This window comes from Vigna unguiculata, chromosome 2 (assembly GCF_037176805.1).
Source record: "Vigna unguiculata cultivar grain cowpea cultivar isolate G323 ecotype 2 chromosome 2, ASM3717680v1, whole genome shotgun sequence".
Classification (NCBI taxonomy): Eukaryota; Viridiplantae; Streptophyta; class Magnoliopsida; order Fabales; family Fabaceae; genus Vigna; species Vigna unguiculata.
Genome location: NC_140793.1, coordinates 16,528,068 through 16,542,472, shown reverse-complemented (window position 1 = coordinate 16,542,472; position 14,405 = coordinate 16,528,068). Strand labels below are relative to the sequence as shown.

At 39.2% G+C, this 14,405-nt stretch overlaps 1 protein-coding gene across 1 annotated transcript; it reads left to right on the top strand.

Moving 5' to 3' along the window:
- The first annotated feature begins 5,107 nt into the window (after positions 1 to 5,107).
- Positions 5,108 to 6,033, top strand: LOC146888368 (uncharacterized). Its single transcript, XM_085670076.1, has 2 exons — positions 5,108 to 5,280; positions 5,505 to 6,033. The coding sequence occupies exons 1-2, from the start codon at positions 5,108 to 5,110 to the stop codon at positions 6,031 to 6,033; spliced, it is 702 nt and encodes a 233-aa protein (XP_085526202.1).
- The last annotated feature ends 8,372 nt before the right edge of the window (positions 6,034 to 14,405 follow it).

Below are 14,405 nucleotides of genomic sequence, written 5' to 3'. Positions count from 1 at the left end.
AGCCTACAATAGTCTAGAAGAGAAGACTAATCTAGGGAAAGCTCAAACAAGAGAAGTGTGCACTCATTTTGACAATAATTCTTTACTCAAATTCAAGCTAGATTTATTTGAGGTAAGCCCTTCTATTTATAGGGTAAAAGGAGAACAAAGTAGATAACATCCTATTTTTCAGTATTTTTCCTTTCTAAAAATTTAGTTTTAGTTTAAATAATTATTTGTTTGTCTTGAATTAATTAGTTTTTGTTGATACTTTAGAAAAATAGAGTTTTCATAAAATTGTGATAAAAAAGGTTAATTTTAAGATTATTTCATTGGATTTAATTTTGTTTTTTTAAACTACCCATTTTAATAGTTTAGTTTTCCAAAAAGACCTTTCTTTTTGCTATTTTAAGTCTTGAACCTTTTACTCTAATTTTTTCTTATTTGTAAAGCAGTCCTTGGAGGGTTAACTAAAATCTTTGACCAGCCTTTCCCTCCTTAAAACGCACATTTTACTTAAAATGATTGATCATTGGTGATGCTAAATCAGGGGAGGCATGAGAAGCACTCCATCACGGGGTAGAACCTAATGCAACGGAGAACGCCCTTGATGCTCCATCAAGAGCCAGAACTTGATGCACAAGGGGAGAGCGAGATTAATGCGTGACCAAGAGAGAGCGAGCCTGATGTTGCAATCTGATAGGTGAGATTATAATATGAGGGAGAGAAAGGATGTTTGGTGAGCATATTAAGGCAAATTTGAGATGGACGAACGAAGGAGAAGTCAAGCAAATCAAGGGTGCAACGAATAGGGTTCAATATCGTGATTCTGTTTTGAGCAAAAAGGAAATGGGTTAAGCAATTTTTCGATTTTTTTATTTTTCTTTTAGGGTTTTTAAAGGCAATGATTAGGTTTTGTGAGGGGAGCCCTGGATTGTGTAACATCCCGTCCAGATATTACGAATTTAATTAATAAAATAGGATATTAATATTAAAACCTCATTTATTAAGCTTCATTTTCCAAAACACGGGAAATATAAAAACTTTATTTCATAACAAAAACCAACTCATAACCAATTATCATAAAATTAAATATATTATTAAAAACCATCTCATAATAAAACCAATTTCTATAATTCAATTGATTAAGAGAGAAACCTTAAAATTCATAAAATAAACTCTCTATAGAAATGTTCCCATAATAGTCACGCTTTGGTTCCATGCCTCACCAGATCCACCTGCAACATCATCTGCTCCTGTGTACCGCGTACACGATCATCGCCAAAACACAAGCAGATAGGGTGAGCTAACAATTTAAACCATACATATAATATAAAACAATTATAGCAACACGAACACACCAAAGGAATTTCCATCCTTTGATTCCATAACACATGGTCACTACCATGTTACTCGTGTTCTACGTCTTCTAATGAATATCTCAAGATGTCTTGCTGCCACACCTACCAGCCACAACTAGCAGAACACGTGTGAAAAACCATGCTATGGACCACACTCCGTAACGCCAGGTGGAGTTCCCAATACGAATATCATTCGTAACGTCCTAAGACTACCAAACCCGTTGGTCTCATACCAAGGAGGGCAATCAATCTAGACCCGCCGTACGAGCCACAACTCACACACTCACACCGACAACACTCGCCAACCCGAGCCACAACTCAAGAGTTCCTCGTGTTCATCCGCCATCCCGAGCCTCAACTCGAGGGATGTGATTCTGAGCCACAACTCAAGGAATGCCACATGTTTAACCCCTATCCTGAGCCACAACTCAAGGAACACCAACAAGCCGACCTTTAAGGTATCATTGAAGCATTGTAGACCACGCGCATCCACAACACACAAGCAATTACTTTAACCATGGATCCAGGATATATGATGCTCCCACGAACCTGCCCGCTCGTGGTTCTACCTCTACGAACCTCCCCGCTCGTAGTCCAACTCTACGGACGTCCCCGCTCGTAGTCCAACTCTACGGACGTCCCCGCTCGTAGTCCAACACATGTGATCCACCATCTACGAACCTCCCCACTCGTAGCATCTCTTAAGTGTGAGCACGGAACATACAAATTACATAATTTTTACAAAAATTGGAACTAAATTGAGACAAAAATTAAAATACAGGGACCAAATTGAGAATGAGAAAATCACACCTCCCATAATAGTGACACGTGTCCACGTGGCACGATGTCATCTTGACACATGGCAAATTTTTTATTTTTTTAAAAAATTTTAAAAAATAAAAAAATTCAAAAAAATAAAAAAAAATAAAAAAAAATAAAAAAAATTGAAAAAATCCAGAAGCTAACACGTGGCACCCTATTTAACACCGTTACTACACCACTAACGGAAAAGACTTGATTGGATCAAATTTCCCAAAATAGGGACCAAATTGAGATAAAAAAACAATTGAGGGACCAAATTCAAATTTTGCTACAAAAATAGGGACTAAAAGTATAATTTAACCAAATGAATAACAATGCACAAATCCATTTACTAGCATTTCATACTTAACATATGCATTTTTACCATACACTTATCTTTTCCAAAATGCAAGTTATTACCACTGTATTTTTGCACGCATCACTAATACACACAACCATAGTAACTAAAGTAGTCACCTCATCACATCCCAATCTAATAAACCTTTACTTTTTCATGCAATTGATACCAATCATCACAGCTGCACATATATAATTAGAGGTCTTACTTATACACATTCCCTTCATACCGCATTTGTCATTTTCCTAGTTTACGCATATCATCACCTGATGACCGCAAATCACGCCAATTCACAGAATCAGCTCAGAACACCCACTATCCTGATGTGTCGCCTAGCAGCAATTCACGCGCCACTAGGCAGTGCATACAGAATCTGGGTTCTAGCCTAGATTTCTACACCTGCACGAACCCTAAATGTAAGACTCGTAGAATTTAATTAATTATTAAATAATTAATTAATAAATGCGGGTAGGAAGAGCATTTATGGTATTAAATTCTAATCTGTATGATGTGGAAAAGTACTAGCTCATGTGGTTGAGAGTACTTTGATTGTGTGAGAGGATTTGGGTTTAAGTCTTATGTATGCCATTTATGTGATTTTATATTTTTATATATATGTGATCATGTTGTGGACTGATATAATAATTGAATTATATTAGTTAGCAAGAAACATGAATTGACTTGATGGTTTAGCATTGACTCGGCATTTTCATGGTTGTGGGTTCAAGCCTTGGAGAACCTAAACTAAAACTTTATTTTGCTAAATTTTGTTTTGGCAATGATGGGAAGGGGTAGAAACCCTAACAGCTGCGTGAAGGCAGCCAAAGGGGCTTTAAAACAACCCCATAATGGCCTTGAATGACAATTATCATAATATTAAATCTAATTTTCGTTTTTGGCTAATTAACCTTCATTAAGACTTAATTAAAAGGCAAATTGAAGGGAGAAAGATGTGTGTCATCCAAGAGCTGAATTGGGTGAGGGACGAAAAGCCATACTTTGATCAAAGGAGGAGGTGAGAATTTTCAAGTTTAGCACGGAAACCAGGTTAGGGGTGCTGAACCACGTTCTATTTAGATCTTTATGCATAATTGTATGATTGATAGCATGTATGTGTATGGTTTTTTTTTTTTTCCGTTTTGCATTGAAATCTGGGTTTCTGGAATTTCCAGAAATCGTCTAGCGGGTCGTTGTTGGCCGCTAGGCGATACATACGATTTTGGCCTTTTCTAGGTTCCTGATGAGGAATTGCCTGGCGGTAGAACAAATACCAATTTCACCAATGTCTGGGTTTCTTGAAGAACTGCCTGACGGTGATGAACACTCGCTAGGCGACGCGAGTCGAATTGACTCAATTTTGATCTTCTGAGTGTTTTGGGGTGATTTTGATCAGGGAAAAATGAAGTTCTACTTAATTGATGAGTGTGCTTGTTGTGGCCAGTATGGATGGGTCCAGATAGATTACCCTCCTCAGTAAATAGCTGACGAGTTTGGTAGTATTGGGATGTTACGAACTATGTTCGTATTTGGGAACTCCACCTGGTGTTACGGTGTATGATCTGTAGCAATGGTTCCCGCACGTGCTCTATTGATTATGGCCGATAGGTATGGCAGCAAGTCACCTTGAGGTAATCACTAAAAGAGGTAGAACACGAATAACCTGGTTGTCGCCAAGTAATATGGAATTGAAGGAGGGATTTCATTTGGTGTGATTGCATGAATTATATAAGTGATTTATATATGTATATAAATATAATTATATGTTTGTTCTGTTAAGCTCACTCCATCTGCTTGTGTTTAGCGATGATCGTGTACGCAGTACACGGGAGCAAATGATGTTGCTGTAGGTGGTTTTGGTGAGACTTAGCTACGGAGCGTGGATAACATGGGAAGCTTTATTTTTATTTTATGTTTTTGGAAATAAGTTGTAATCCTTTATTACTCCAACTTTGGATATTAGAATATGGTTTTAATTATGGTTGTTGGACTATATTGGATATAATAGAAGTTTTAAATTTCCCGCGTTTAGGGAAATGAGGTATTATTAAATGAAGTTGTTTTATTATTTCTTTATTTATTATTAAAATCCGTAATATCCTGTCGGGATGTTACATTTAATATCAGAGCAAAGGTTTTCAAAATGATTTTTGGGGTCTAAGGGGAGTGAGCTTACGGTGTTTCGCTTGCGAGACTGATTTGATTCTTAATTATTAACTTTTGTGTTGTTTAAGTTTTAAATGGAGCTGTTTGGTGTGAACAGCTCAAAATGTGGCGTGCTCAGGCCATGGCTAACAGGAGGAGGAGAAATACTGCTGGAGCTGATGATATCGCTTAGGCCATCCATCGCATGGTGGACGCGATGCAGCCTATCGCAGCACAGCTTAGAGCCATGGTGGCATCTGTTCATCCTATGACCATGGAGGACTTCATGAGACACAGGCCAACCAAATTCTCTGCCAAGGCCATTCTTGCCGAGGCAGATGCGTGGCTGAGGGAGTGTGAGAAAATTTATGGAGTCATAGAGTGCACTGAGGCACATAAGTTATCCTTCATCACTTTCTTGCTAGTGGCAGATGTTGAGTACTGGTGGGTGGAAATGTAGCAACTGATGCGGACTCAGGCAAAGGAGATCACTTGGACTTCCTTTAGGACCAGATTCCTAGAGAAATACTTTCCGGACTCTGCAAAACATGAGAGGGAAGCTGAATTCCTTACATTCCAGCAGGAGAACTTGACTGTGCAGACAAGTTTGAATATCTGGCGAGGTTCTATTCGCTTGAGGTCACCGAGGAGTAGAGGTGCAAGAGATACGAGGGCGGGTTGAAACATGAGCTGTACCGATTCATAGTACCACTCTGCATCAGGGAGTTCCCAGTCTTGGTGGAGCAAGCCAAGGCAGTCGAAAAATTGGAGATGGGTCCTAATAAGGTGGTGCGATTTTAGAAGACTACAACAGACACTAGCCAGTGGAAGAAACCATATAAACGACCACCATCTTCCTCCAGGAAACTACAATGCTTCAATTGTGGTGGTGAGCATCTGAGGAGGGACGACCCAAAACCCTCTGGCAGCTTTGGAGGAGGCCCTAACACTAGCAAGTGCTACGTGTGCGACCAGACAAGACACTATGCCCGCCATTGTCCTAATAAGAAACCAGTTGGAGGTGCGTCAGCCAAGAAACTAGTGGGAGATCGGCCTAGAGCACCGGGGCACATTTTTGCTTTAACGACCACCAAGGCAACGCAGTTAGGTAACCTGGTGCAGTTTAATTGTTTGTTGTTTGGTCATGACGTGGTTGTGTTATTTGACTCAGGAGCCACCCATTCATTCGTGTCTAATGAATGCGTGAGGAGGCTTGGACTTGTGATGCGAGAGCTAGGGTGCGAGCTGATAGTTACGACACCAGCTTCTGGCGAGGTATCCACCACTTCTATGTGTGTGGCGTGTCCTATGGAGGTGGCAGGCCGCAAGTTCAAGGTGAATCTCATTTGCTTGCCAATGGAGGGTCTGGATGTAATTCTGGGGATGGACTAGCTGTTGGTCAACCATGTTGTTATTAATTGCGGACGACGCGGTGTGGTATTCCTAGAGACAATAGGGCTGGAGTTGATCTCACCTTAGAGGGCGATGAATGAGGCAGAAGCTAGAGCTACTTGTATCATGACAGTGGCTCAAACAGAGAAGAAGAGCACTACAAAGAAAATTAGTATGATTCTAGTGGTGGATGAGTACACAGATGTCTTCCCTGATGAAATTCTAGAATTATCGTCTAGCAGGGATGTGGATTTCACCATTGATCTCATCCCTGGAGCTGGACCAGTTTCTATGGCACCTTACAGGATGGCGCCAGCTGAGTTAGCTGAACTAAAGAAGCAAATTAAAGACCTGCTTGAGAAGAAGTTTATACGACCGAGTGCATCATCACCATGGGGAGCTCCGGAATTGCTGGTGAAAAAGAAGGATGGCAGTTCCAGATTGTGTATTGACTACCGACAGCTGAATAAGTTAACAATAAAGAATAAGTACTCGTTGTCGAGGATTGACGACCTGTTGGATCAACTGAGGGGAGCTGTAGTGTTCTCTAAAATAGACTTGAGGTCTGGATATCATCAGATCTTAGTCAAGCTAGAGGATGTGCAGAAGATAACTTTCAGGTCACGCTATGGGCACTACAAGTATGTGGTGATGCCGTTTGAGGTGACAAATGCCCCTGCTATATTCATGGATTACATGAACATGATATTCCGACCATACCTGGATCAGTTTGTCGTTGGATTTATTGACGACATACTGATATATTCTGAGAGTCAAGAGGAACACGTAGAGCATTTGAGAGTGGTGCTGGGAATTCTCAGAGAACATCATCTATATGGGAAGTTATCAAAATGCGAGTTCTGGTTGGATGAGGTACAATTCTTGGGCCGTGTGATCTCAGCCCAAGGAATAGTAGTGGATCCGGCTAAGATCGAGACGATGGTGAAGTGGGAGAGGCCACAAACAGTTACAAAGGTGCATAATTTTCTGGGTTTGGCAGGATATTACAAGCATTTTGTTGAAGGGTTCTAAAAAAGGGTGAGTCCATTGACACAACTCACCCGAAAAGATCAGCCCTTCTCGTGGACCGATGAGTGTGAGGCCTGTTTTGAAGACATGATAAAGAGGTTGACAATCGCACCTATACTGGCTATTCCAGACACGACTAAGACATTTGAGGTCTATTGTGACGCTTCATACCAGGGTCTGGGTTGTGTGTTGATGCAAGACAAAAGACCAGTAGCTTATGCGTGGAGGCAGTTGAAATTTCATGAGAAAAATTATCCGACGCATGATTTAGAGCTTGCAGCAGTGATTTTTACCCTCAAGACGTGGAGGCATTATTTGTATGGGGCACAGTTTCAGGTATTCAGCGATCACAAAAGTTTGAAATATTTGTTTGATCAAAAGGAGTTGAATATGAGGCAGAGGCGATGGACGGAGTACTTGAAGGACTACGACTTTGAGCTTTTATACCATCCTAGCAAATCCAATGTCGTTGCAGGTGCTCTGAGCAGAAAGAGGGTACATGTGTCTACTATGATGATAAAGGATCATATACGGTGCAACATGCTGCGAATCACTAATGAGTTCCTAGACGAGGTGCGGGTGGAACATGGTAAGGATCAGGAGCTGCAATAGATCATCAGTGAATTGGGCATCGAGAAGAGAAAGGATTTCAGGATGGGTAAAGATGGCATCCTACGTTTCAGAGAGAGTGTGTGTGTAACCAGAAGTCAGGTATTGAGGAAGATGCTCTTGGAGGAAGGGCATAAGAGTCGTCTTTGCATACATCCAGGTATGACAAAGATGTATGAAGACTTGAAAGCTACCTTCTGGTGGACGAGCATGAAGACAGATGTGGCCGATTATGTTGCTTCTTGTTTGGTATGCCAAAAGGCGAAGATTGAACATCAGAGGTCGGGTGGCACGTTGGAGCCTCTGGATATTCCTTAGTGGAAATGGGACAACATTTTCGTGGACTTCGTTACACACCTGCCGAGGTTTGTGAGGGGGCATGACTCGATCTGGGTAATAGTAGACAAATTGACGAAGTGTGCTCACTTCTTTCCAATTAATCAGAAGATGTCTATGGACAAATTGGCATATTTATATGTCAGAGAAATAGTTAGACTACATGGGGTGCCTGCGAGTATTGTGTCAGACAGAGATCCGAGATTCACATCGAGGTTCTAGCACTCGTTGCAGAAGGCACTAGGCACTTAGTTAAGGATGAACTCAGTGTATCACCCTCAGACAGACGGTTAGTCTGAGAGAACTATACAGTCATTGGAGGACTTGCTGAGAACCTGTGTACTGGATCACCTGGGGACATGGAGTGATATGTTGCCACTGATGAAGTTTACTTATAATAATAGTTATCACTCCAACATTGGGATGACACCATACGAGACATTGTATGGTCGGAGATGTAGGACTCCTTTATGTTGGCAGCAAGATGGGGAGTCAGTTGTACTTGGGCCAGAATTTTTACAACAGACTACTAAGAAGGTGAAGATGATACAAGATAGGATGCGTGTAACTCAGAGTCGGCAGAAATCCTACACAGATAAGAGAAGGAGGCCGCTTGAATTTGAGGCAGGTGACCATGTGTTTCTCAGAGTGACGCCTACAACAGGTATTGGGAGAGCACTCAAGTCGAGGAAGTTGACTCCTCGATTCATCGGTCCATACCAGATCACGAGAATGATTGGACCTGCAACGTATGAGATAACCTTGCCACCACACATGGCAAACCTACATAATGTGTTCCATGTATCGTAGCTGAGAAAGTACGTTGTGGATCCTACACATGTACTTGAGGAGGATGATGTCCAGGTGCGCGAGGACCTGACGATTGGAGTTGAACCAGTGAGAATCCTGGATTCTCAAGTCAAGCAACTCAGAGGGAAGAAGATCCGAACGGTGAAGGTTATCTAGGATGAGGCAACCCAGGAGATGACGTGGGAGATGGAGGATCTCATGAGGAAATCTTATCCTCACCTTTTTCCCTAGTAAGAAGGTGGGGTAGGAAGAGCATTTATGGTAGGGGGAATGCAAGACTCGTAGAATTTTTTAATTAATTAATTAATTAATAAATGCGGGTAGGAAGAACATTTATGGTATTAAATTCTAATTTGTATGACGTGGAAAGGTACTCGCTCATGTGGTTGAGAGTACTTTGATTGTGTGAGAGGATTTGGGTTCAAGTCCTACGTATGCCATTTATGTGTTATTTATGTGATTTTATATTTATATATATATATATATATATATATATATATATATATATATATATATATATATATATATATATACATGTGATCATGTTGTGGAATGATATAATAATTGAATTATATTAGTTAGCAAGAAACATGAATTGACAAAGGATTCTTTATCCTCCAATCTCTTTGTAGTTAATTAAAAATCTATAATGAATTATTTAGCAACTTAATTTCTGTCCAATATCTAATTTTGCCCCTCCTGTTTGAATATTTTTGCAATATTGACCAAATTTTTTACTAGAATTAACTATTTGACCAGCTGTGACCAGTTGACTACCCCATGATAGGCTAACACATGGCTTCTCCTCTCTCTCTTTCTAGAATTAGGGTTTACTAAGTGATGCTTCCATGGTTCACAGTTGCTGCGACGTAGGTGCTGCAATGATGGCCTCGCCCTGGTCATTTTCTGGCGATATGGTTTGTGGAAGAGATGCAGAAAGTGGTGCGTGAAGATCTTTATCCCTTCTCCATCATGGTTGCAGGTGCAGGCACTACCATGATGCGTGAATGAAGCTCTGTGTTGGAAGTTCGAACAAGTGCCACTTTTGAAGGTCGTGGTGGCGCTGCGTTCTGGTTCGCGCATGAGATGGAAGGAAATTCCATGGTTGACGACGCTGATGAGGCAGGTGGTATGCATTCATGATTGAACCAGGCAGCAAAGTTAAAGGATGTAGTGGAGACGATGATGGTTCACGTTCGCTGCAGTGGTTGTTGGCGAGGTTGAAGGATGTTGGCACGGTGGTTGACGGTTGCGGGACTGGTTGTTGACAACGGCGACAACTTGAAGATGGAAGCTAGGGTTTCATATGTTAGATGGAGGAAGATTATGAGGTGGCAAGTTCTAACTAGCTAGTTTATGAGTGCTTGGATTTAGACACGTGTCATGTTTTTGGTTGTCCAGTTTAATTAGTGGAGGATTGCCACATGGCATGATTTGGTTGGTTTGGTTTAAGTGGTAGGAGGGGTGCAACTTAGTAGAAAATAGGGGTGCAGAATAGGTTCTTAGGTGGTCCACTTGAAGAAGAAGTGTGTAAAAAACTAGGGGTGCATTTAGCTTATGAATTATCTCTTTCCAAAATTGACTAATTTGGACTTATTTTGTAACTTTGAATATTTTAGATTCGCACTTTCGATGACCCAAATTAAACTTCAGCTGGATCAACAAACGTTAAAATATCCAATAATATTTTATGCAACTAAAATCACTTTTTACGCCATTTTTAACTTACAAACTCGATAAATCCAATAATCACAAATCCTAATTAAATCAATCCTTAAGCAAGAAAATTCTATTAAATCCCCAAATTTAAATATTAAGAGGGCAAAAATTTAAACTCATCAATTTCCTTTCAAATCCATGTTAAGGACAATGTATTTTTGTTTGCTGTTGTTACTCAGTTTTTTTGTTGGACATATTTTGTTTTGGTCCACACGTTTAAAAATAAAAATGAAGTTTTATTTTTGTATGTATTCTATGATGATATCTAAGGATTCGTTTCTCTGTTAGTCGTGAATAATTTAGAACCTTTCATGACATCCTAAATCGGGGTGTTACAATATTCACGCATGAACCATTCACCTAGATCCTCCTTCACTCCATTTTAGGTTTTGCACATCGTCTTTCTTATAAAAGTAACACATGCATTTGGATCCCATGCATTTAAGGTAATTTAAATAGTTAGACATTTTCTTAATCTTACTTTAATTTTATTTCCCCCCTTTGCATGTTTGATTTTATTGTTAATAAGATTAAATTTTGCAAGCTAGGCTTAATAAGCACAATTTCCTTCGATTCAATACATATGGTTTCCCTATATTACATTGGGGGGATTTTGGTTTTGTTTGCTAAATTCTAAGCGCAATTAAAAGAGATTAACAAAGGTGTCTCCAAAAAATATGAGGGAAAAGTTGTCTAGAATGTTGTATTTGAAGCCAAAAAGATAGCATGCACAAGTTGTGACTTGCCACCTAAGCAATCACATGCTTCGTGCTCCTATGCGCACAAGAGGAGACTTGTAAGACAAGTTTGCACTCCTCTAGGGTTAAGAAACCCTAATTTTAGGCACACCATTTTTAGATCCAAAACTAGGCCCATCTCCTTTTAGGCCCAAACTAGAATACTAGGCTTAAGTCCAAACTATGGCTAAAATACGTAGCCCAAATAAAATCCTATACTACTAACCTATAATACAAGGCTCAAAAATATTATTCTAATATTTACAAAGGATCCTAGGCTAGGTCTTCCTTAGCCCAAATGAACATAAACTTGGGCCTGCTCAACTTAAATGAAGCCCAACCTTCTTGGTTCCTTTGAACAATGGTTGGGGTGTTTGCCATCATTCCTTATTCTAATATTTATGCTTTTCATGGTTCTAGTTTCTTGTTTTTCCTTTGAACCATCTGGCTATTGCATTAAGTTTTAATATATTTGTGTTGTTATGTACTTTTATATTTTGTTGAGTCTTTTCTCCATCTATATGGTTCGGCTTTGATGTTGCGTTGGGTTATTTTTATTTTTAAATCCATCCATGTTCTCTAGAGTCATGTGTAGTAATTTTGATGTCATTTTCTCCTTGTTTGTGCTTTGCAAAAATAAAAATATATATGTTCAACTTGGTTTTCAAAACTACACTATGTACATCCATTTGAGTGCTTTTACTTTGCATTTTTGAGTTCATACTTGTCATTATATCATTGTCAAGTTCTTAGAGTTAAGTTTCTCTTATGTTTGTCCGAGTTTCATGCTATGTTTTGATTTTAGCAAGCTTTTCTTCTATTTTGTACCTCTTGAACTTTTGAGCTTCTAAAGAGTTTTTTCAAATCAAATTTGCAGTGCTTGTGTATGCTAAAAACAAAAGAAAAGAAAAGAGATAAAAGGTACAAAAGAAAAAGTAAAAAAGCAAAAGTGTGTGTAAGAGTGTCCATAGTGCACCATTAGCTCATTGTTTGCGAAAACAATAAGCACCAATTTCTACTCTAGTTATGTTTTATTTTTGTGATCTATTCTAATGTCTTTATATAGGTGCTTCTTTTGTTTACCTAATCTTTTGTTCTTAGCTTTTATTTTCTTATTTGTCTCCTTAATATTTCTTGGTTTTGTCAAAGTAACATTCATTTTGAAGATCTTTTGTTCATTTTAGCCTTTCTTTGATTTCTCCTTGGATTACTAGCTCTCGATTTTGGTTTGGCTTATGGTGTAGGAACTTTTTGGATGAAGGCCAAACCTAAAGATATCATCTTGGGGGATTGGAGACCTCTTTGCACCTTGAATACTTGAGGAGGAGACAAGAAGAGAAAGAGTGAAACACCTTGGAGAGAACAAGCACCATTTGATTGTATTACAATTTTTAAGTTGTAATACAAATTGTCTTTCTTTTCAATTTGTATCTCACAGACTTGTTACGCATCTTAGGGGAGTCTTTGGTGCTCAATCTCATCTCCTAACTTGAACCTCTTAACCATAAGTAATTTGTCTTTAATTGGTGAGGTTTTGAAGGTTCTAAAGGCCATCTAATTCCACCATGAGATAGCATAGTTAATTTAATTGCTTTCTCCATTACTTATAGTTTAATGTGTTTCTACTTGTGTATCAAACCTAATTACATATGCTAAAATATATATGCATGCAAAGTGTTTAAATCTATGTGCATGCTAATCACATGAGTTGAAGAGTTTTGAAATTTAATTGAGACTTTACTTTGATTTTATTTAGAAACTTTCATGTTATTAAATGAGTTTTTACCAATAATTGAGACTTTACTTCGGTTAAAGGTATTTACTCTAACTAAAATTAGTCAAGACTTTACTTTGATTAATTAAGCTTTATATTTTGTGAGGAGATAAAAGAATATACATGAGTAGGCATAGTAAGATTTTGATGGAGGTGTGGCTCGAGATCGTTAGAGCAGTTGATGGAATCATGCCAAAGACCTTTACAGAGCGATCTCGGATTAGCTTTAGATCGTAGAATAGGAACTCATTTATAATTTTTGTAATGTTTTTGTGTTTGGGCTTTATCAGACCTTTAGTTGTGTTGGGCCTTTTAGTGTTTCGGCCCATAGTATATAAGTTCTTGTGAGACACATTTGTAGTCAGATTTGAGTTATATGAAAATTTGAGTTTTCTCTTAAGTCTCGAGGTTCTCCTTAGAATCACCGATCCTTATCTTTGAATCTCCGATTCAAAGTGGCGGATCTTCCTCACTTATCTTGGAAGCTCCTCTAAGTGGCGTGAATTCCTCCTATTCCGAAAACCCCCAAATCGACGTCCTCCATTTTCCCCCGTTCGTTCTAGGGTTCATACCCATTTTCATTCTAGATGAATTTCACCCCAAATCTGAGACGATCCTTCATCACTTGGTATCAGAGCTCGGTTGATTCGCGTCATTTCAGAGTTTAGTACTTCCATTTGTTGCGCGTTTTAGGGTCTTCCGTATTGGTTCTGGTTCTTGTTCGTTTGTTGTGTTGTCGTTCGTTCTTTTTGAACTTTGGTTTTGTGCTATAAAGCAATATTGCTAAATCACAATTGTTGCTTCTTTTAAGGCATGCACTGAAGTCACGAGTTGTTTTTGTGGTCATTTGCGTAGGAGTGGAGAACCACTGTTCTCCGTTTTGTGCTCACACCCATTCAGCCATTTTCTAAAAATTGGATTATTTTGCTTGAAGCATTCTATTTGTACATACGGTTTCGAGGTTTGGATTGTTTTGGATATAGTTTAACTAAGCGGAGTTAGGGATGCATACAAGGTGTTTTTGAAAATGCTTCAATGAGATTACAACTTGGATTTGTCCAGTGTGTGCTACGTTCTTTTTGTTGTTGGCAGGTTGTTTGCTGGTTTAACGTGGATTCGACCCTTGGTGTCAAAAGAAAGTTGGCTCAAGTGCAAATTAATTTCAGTCCAAGCGGTGGTAGCAGTCCACAAATCAGTCTAGAAGCTAGTTCAATTCGTTAGTGGCACAAAGGGTGCAGTTGGTTCGGTGAATGCTACATGTTGTTATTGGTGATTCCGAAGTGAAGTGAAGTGATAAAAGCCTGTGGAATCGTCAACCCAAGGGGTGCCAAATGGTGCAAAGAAGGATCCAATTAAGC

Coding starts and splice junctions, on each gene's coding strand:
- LOC146888368 (XM_085670076.1), top strand. CDS start 5,108: ATGCGGACTCAGGCAAAGGAGATCACTTGGACTTCCTTTAGGACCAGA. Junction 5,281..5,504: donor CGAGGTTCTATTCGCTTGAG/GTCACCGAGGAG, acceptor ATCTTCCTCCAG/GAAACTACAATGCTTCAATT.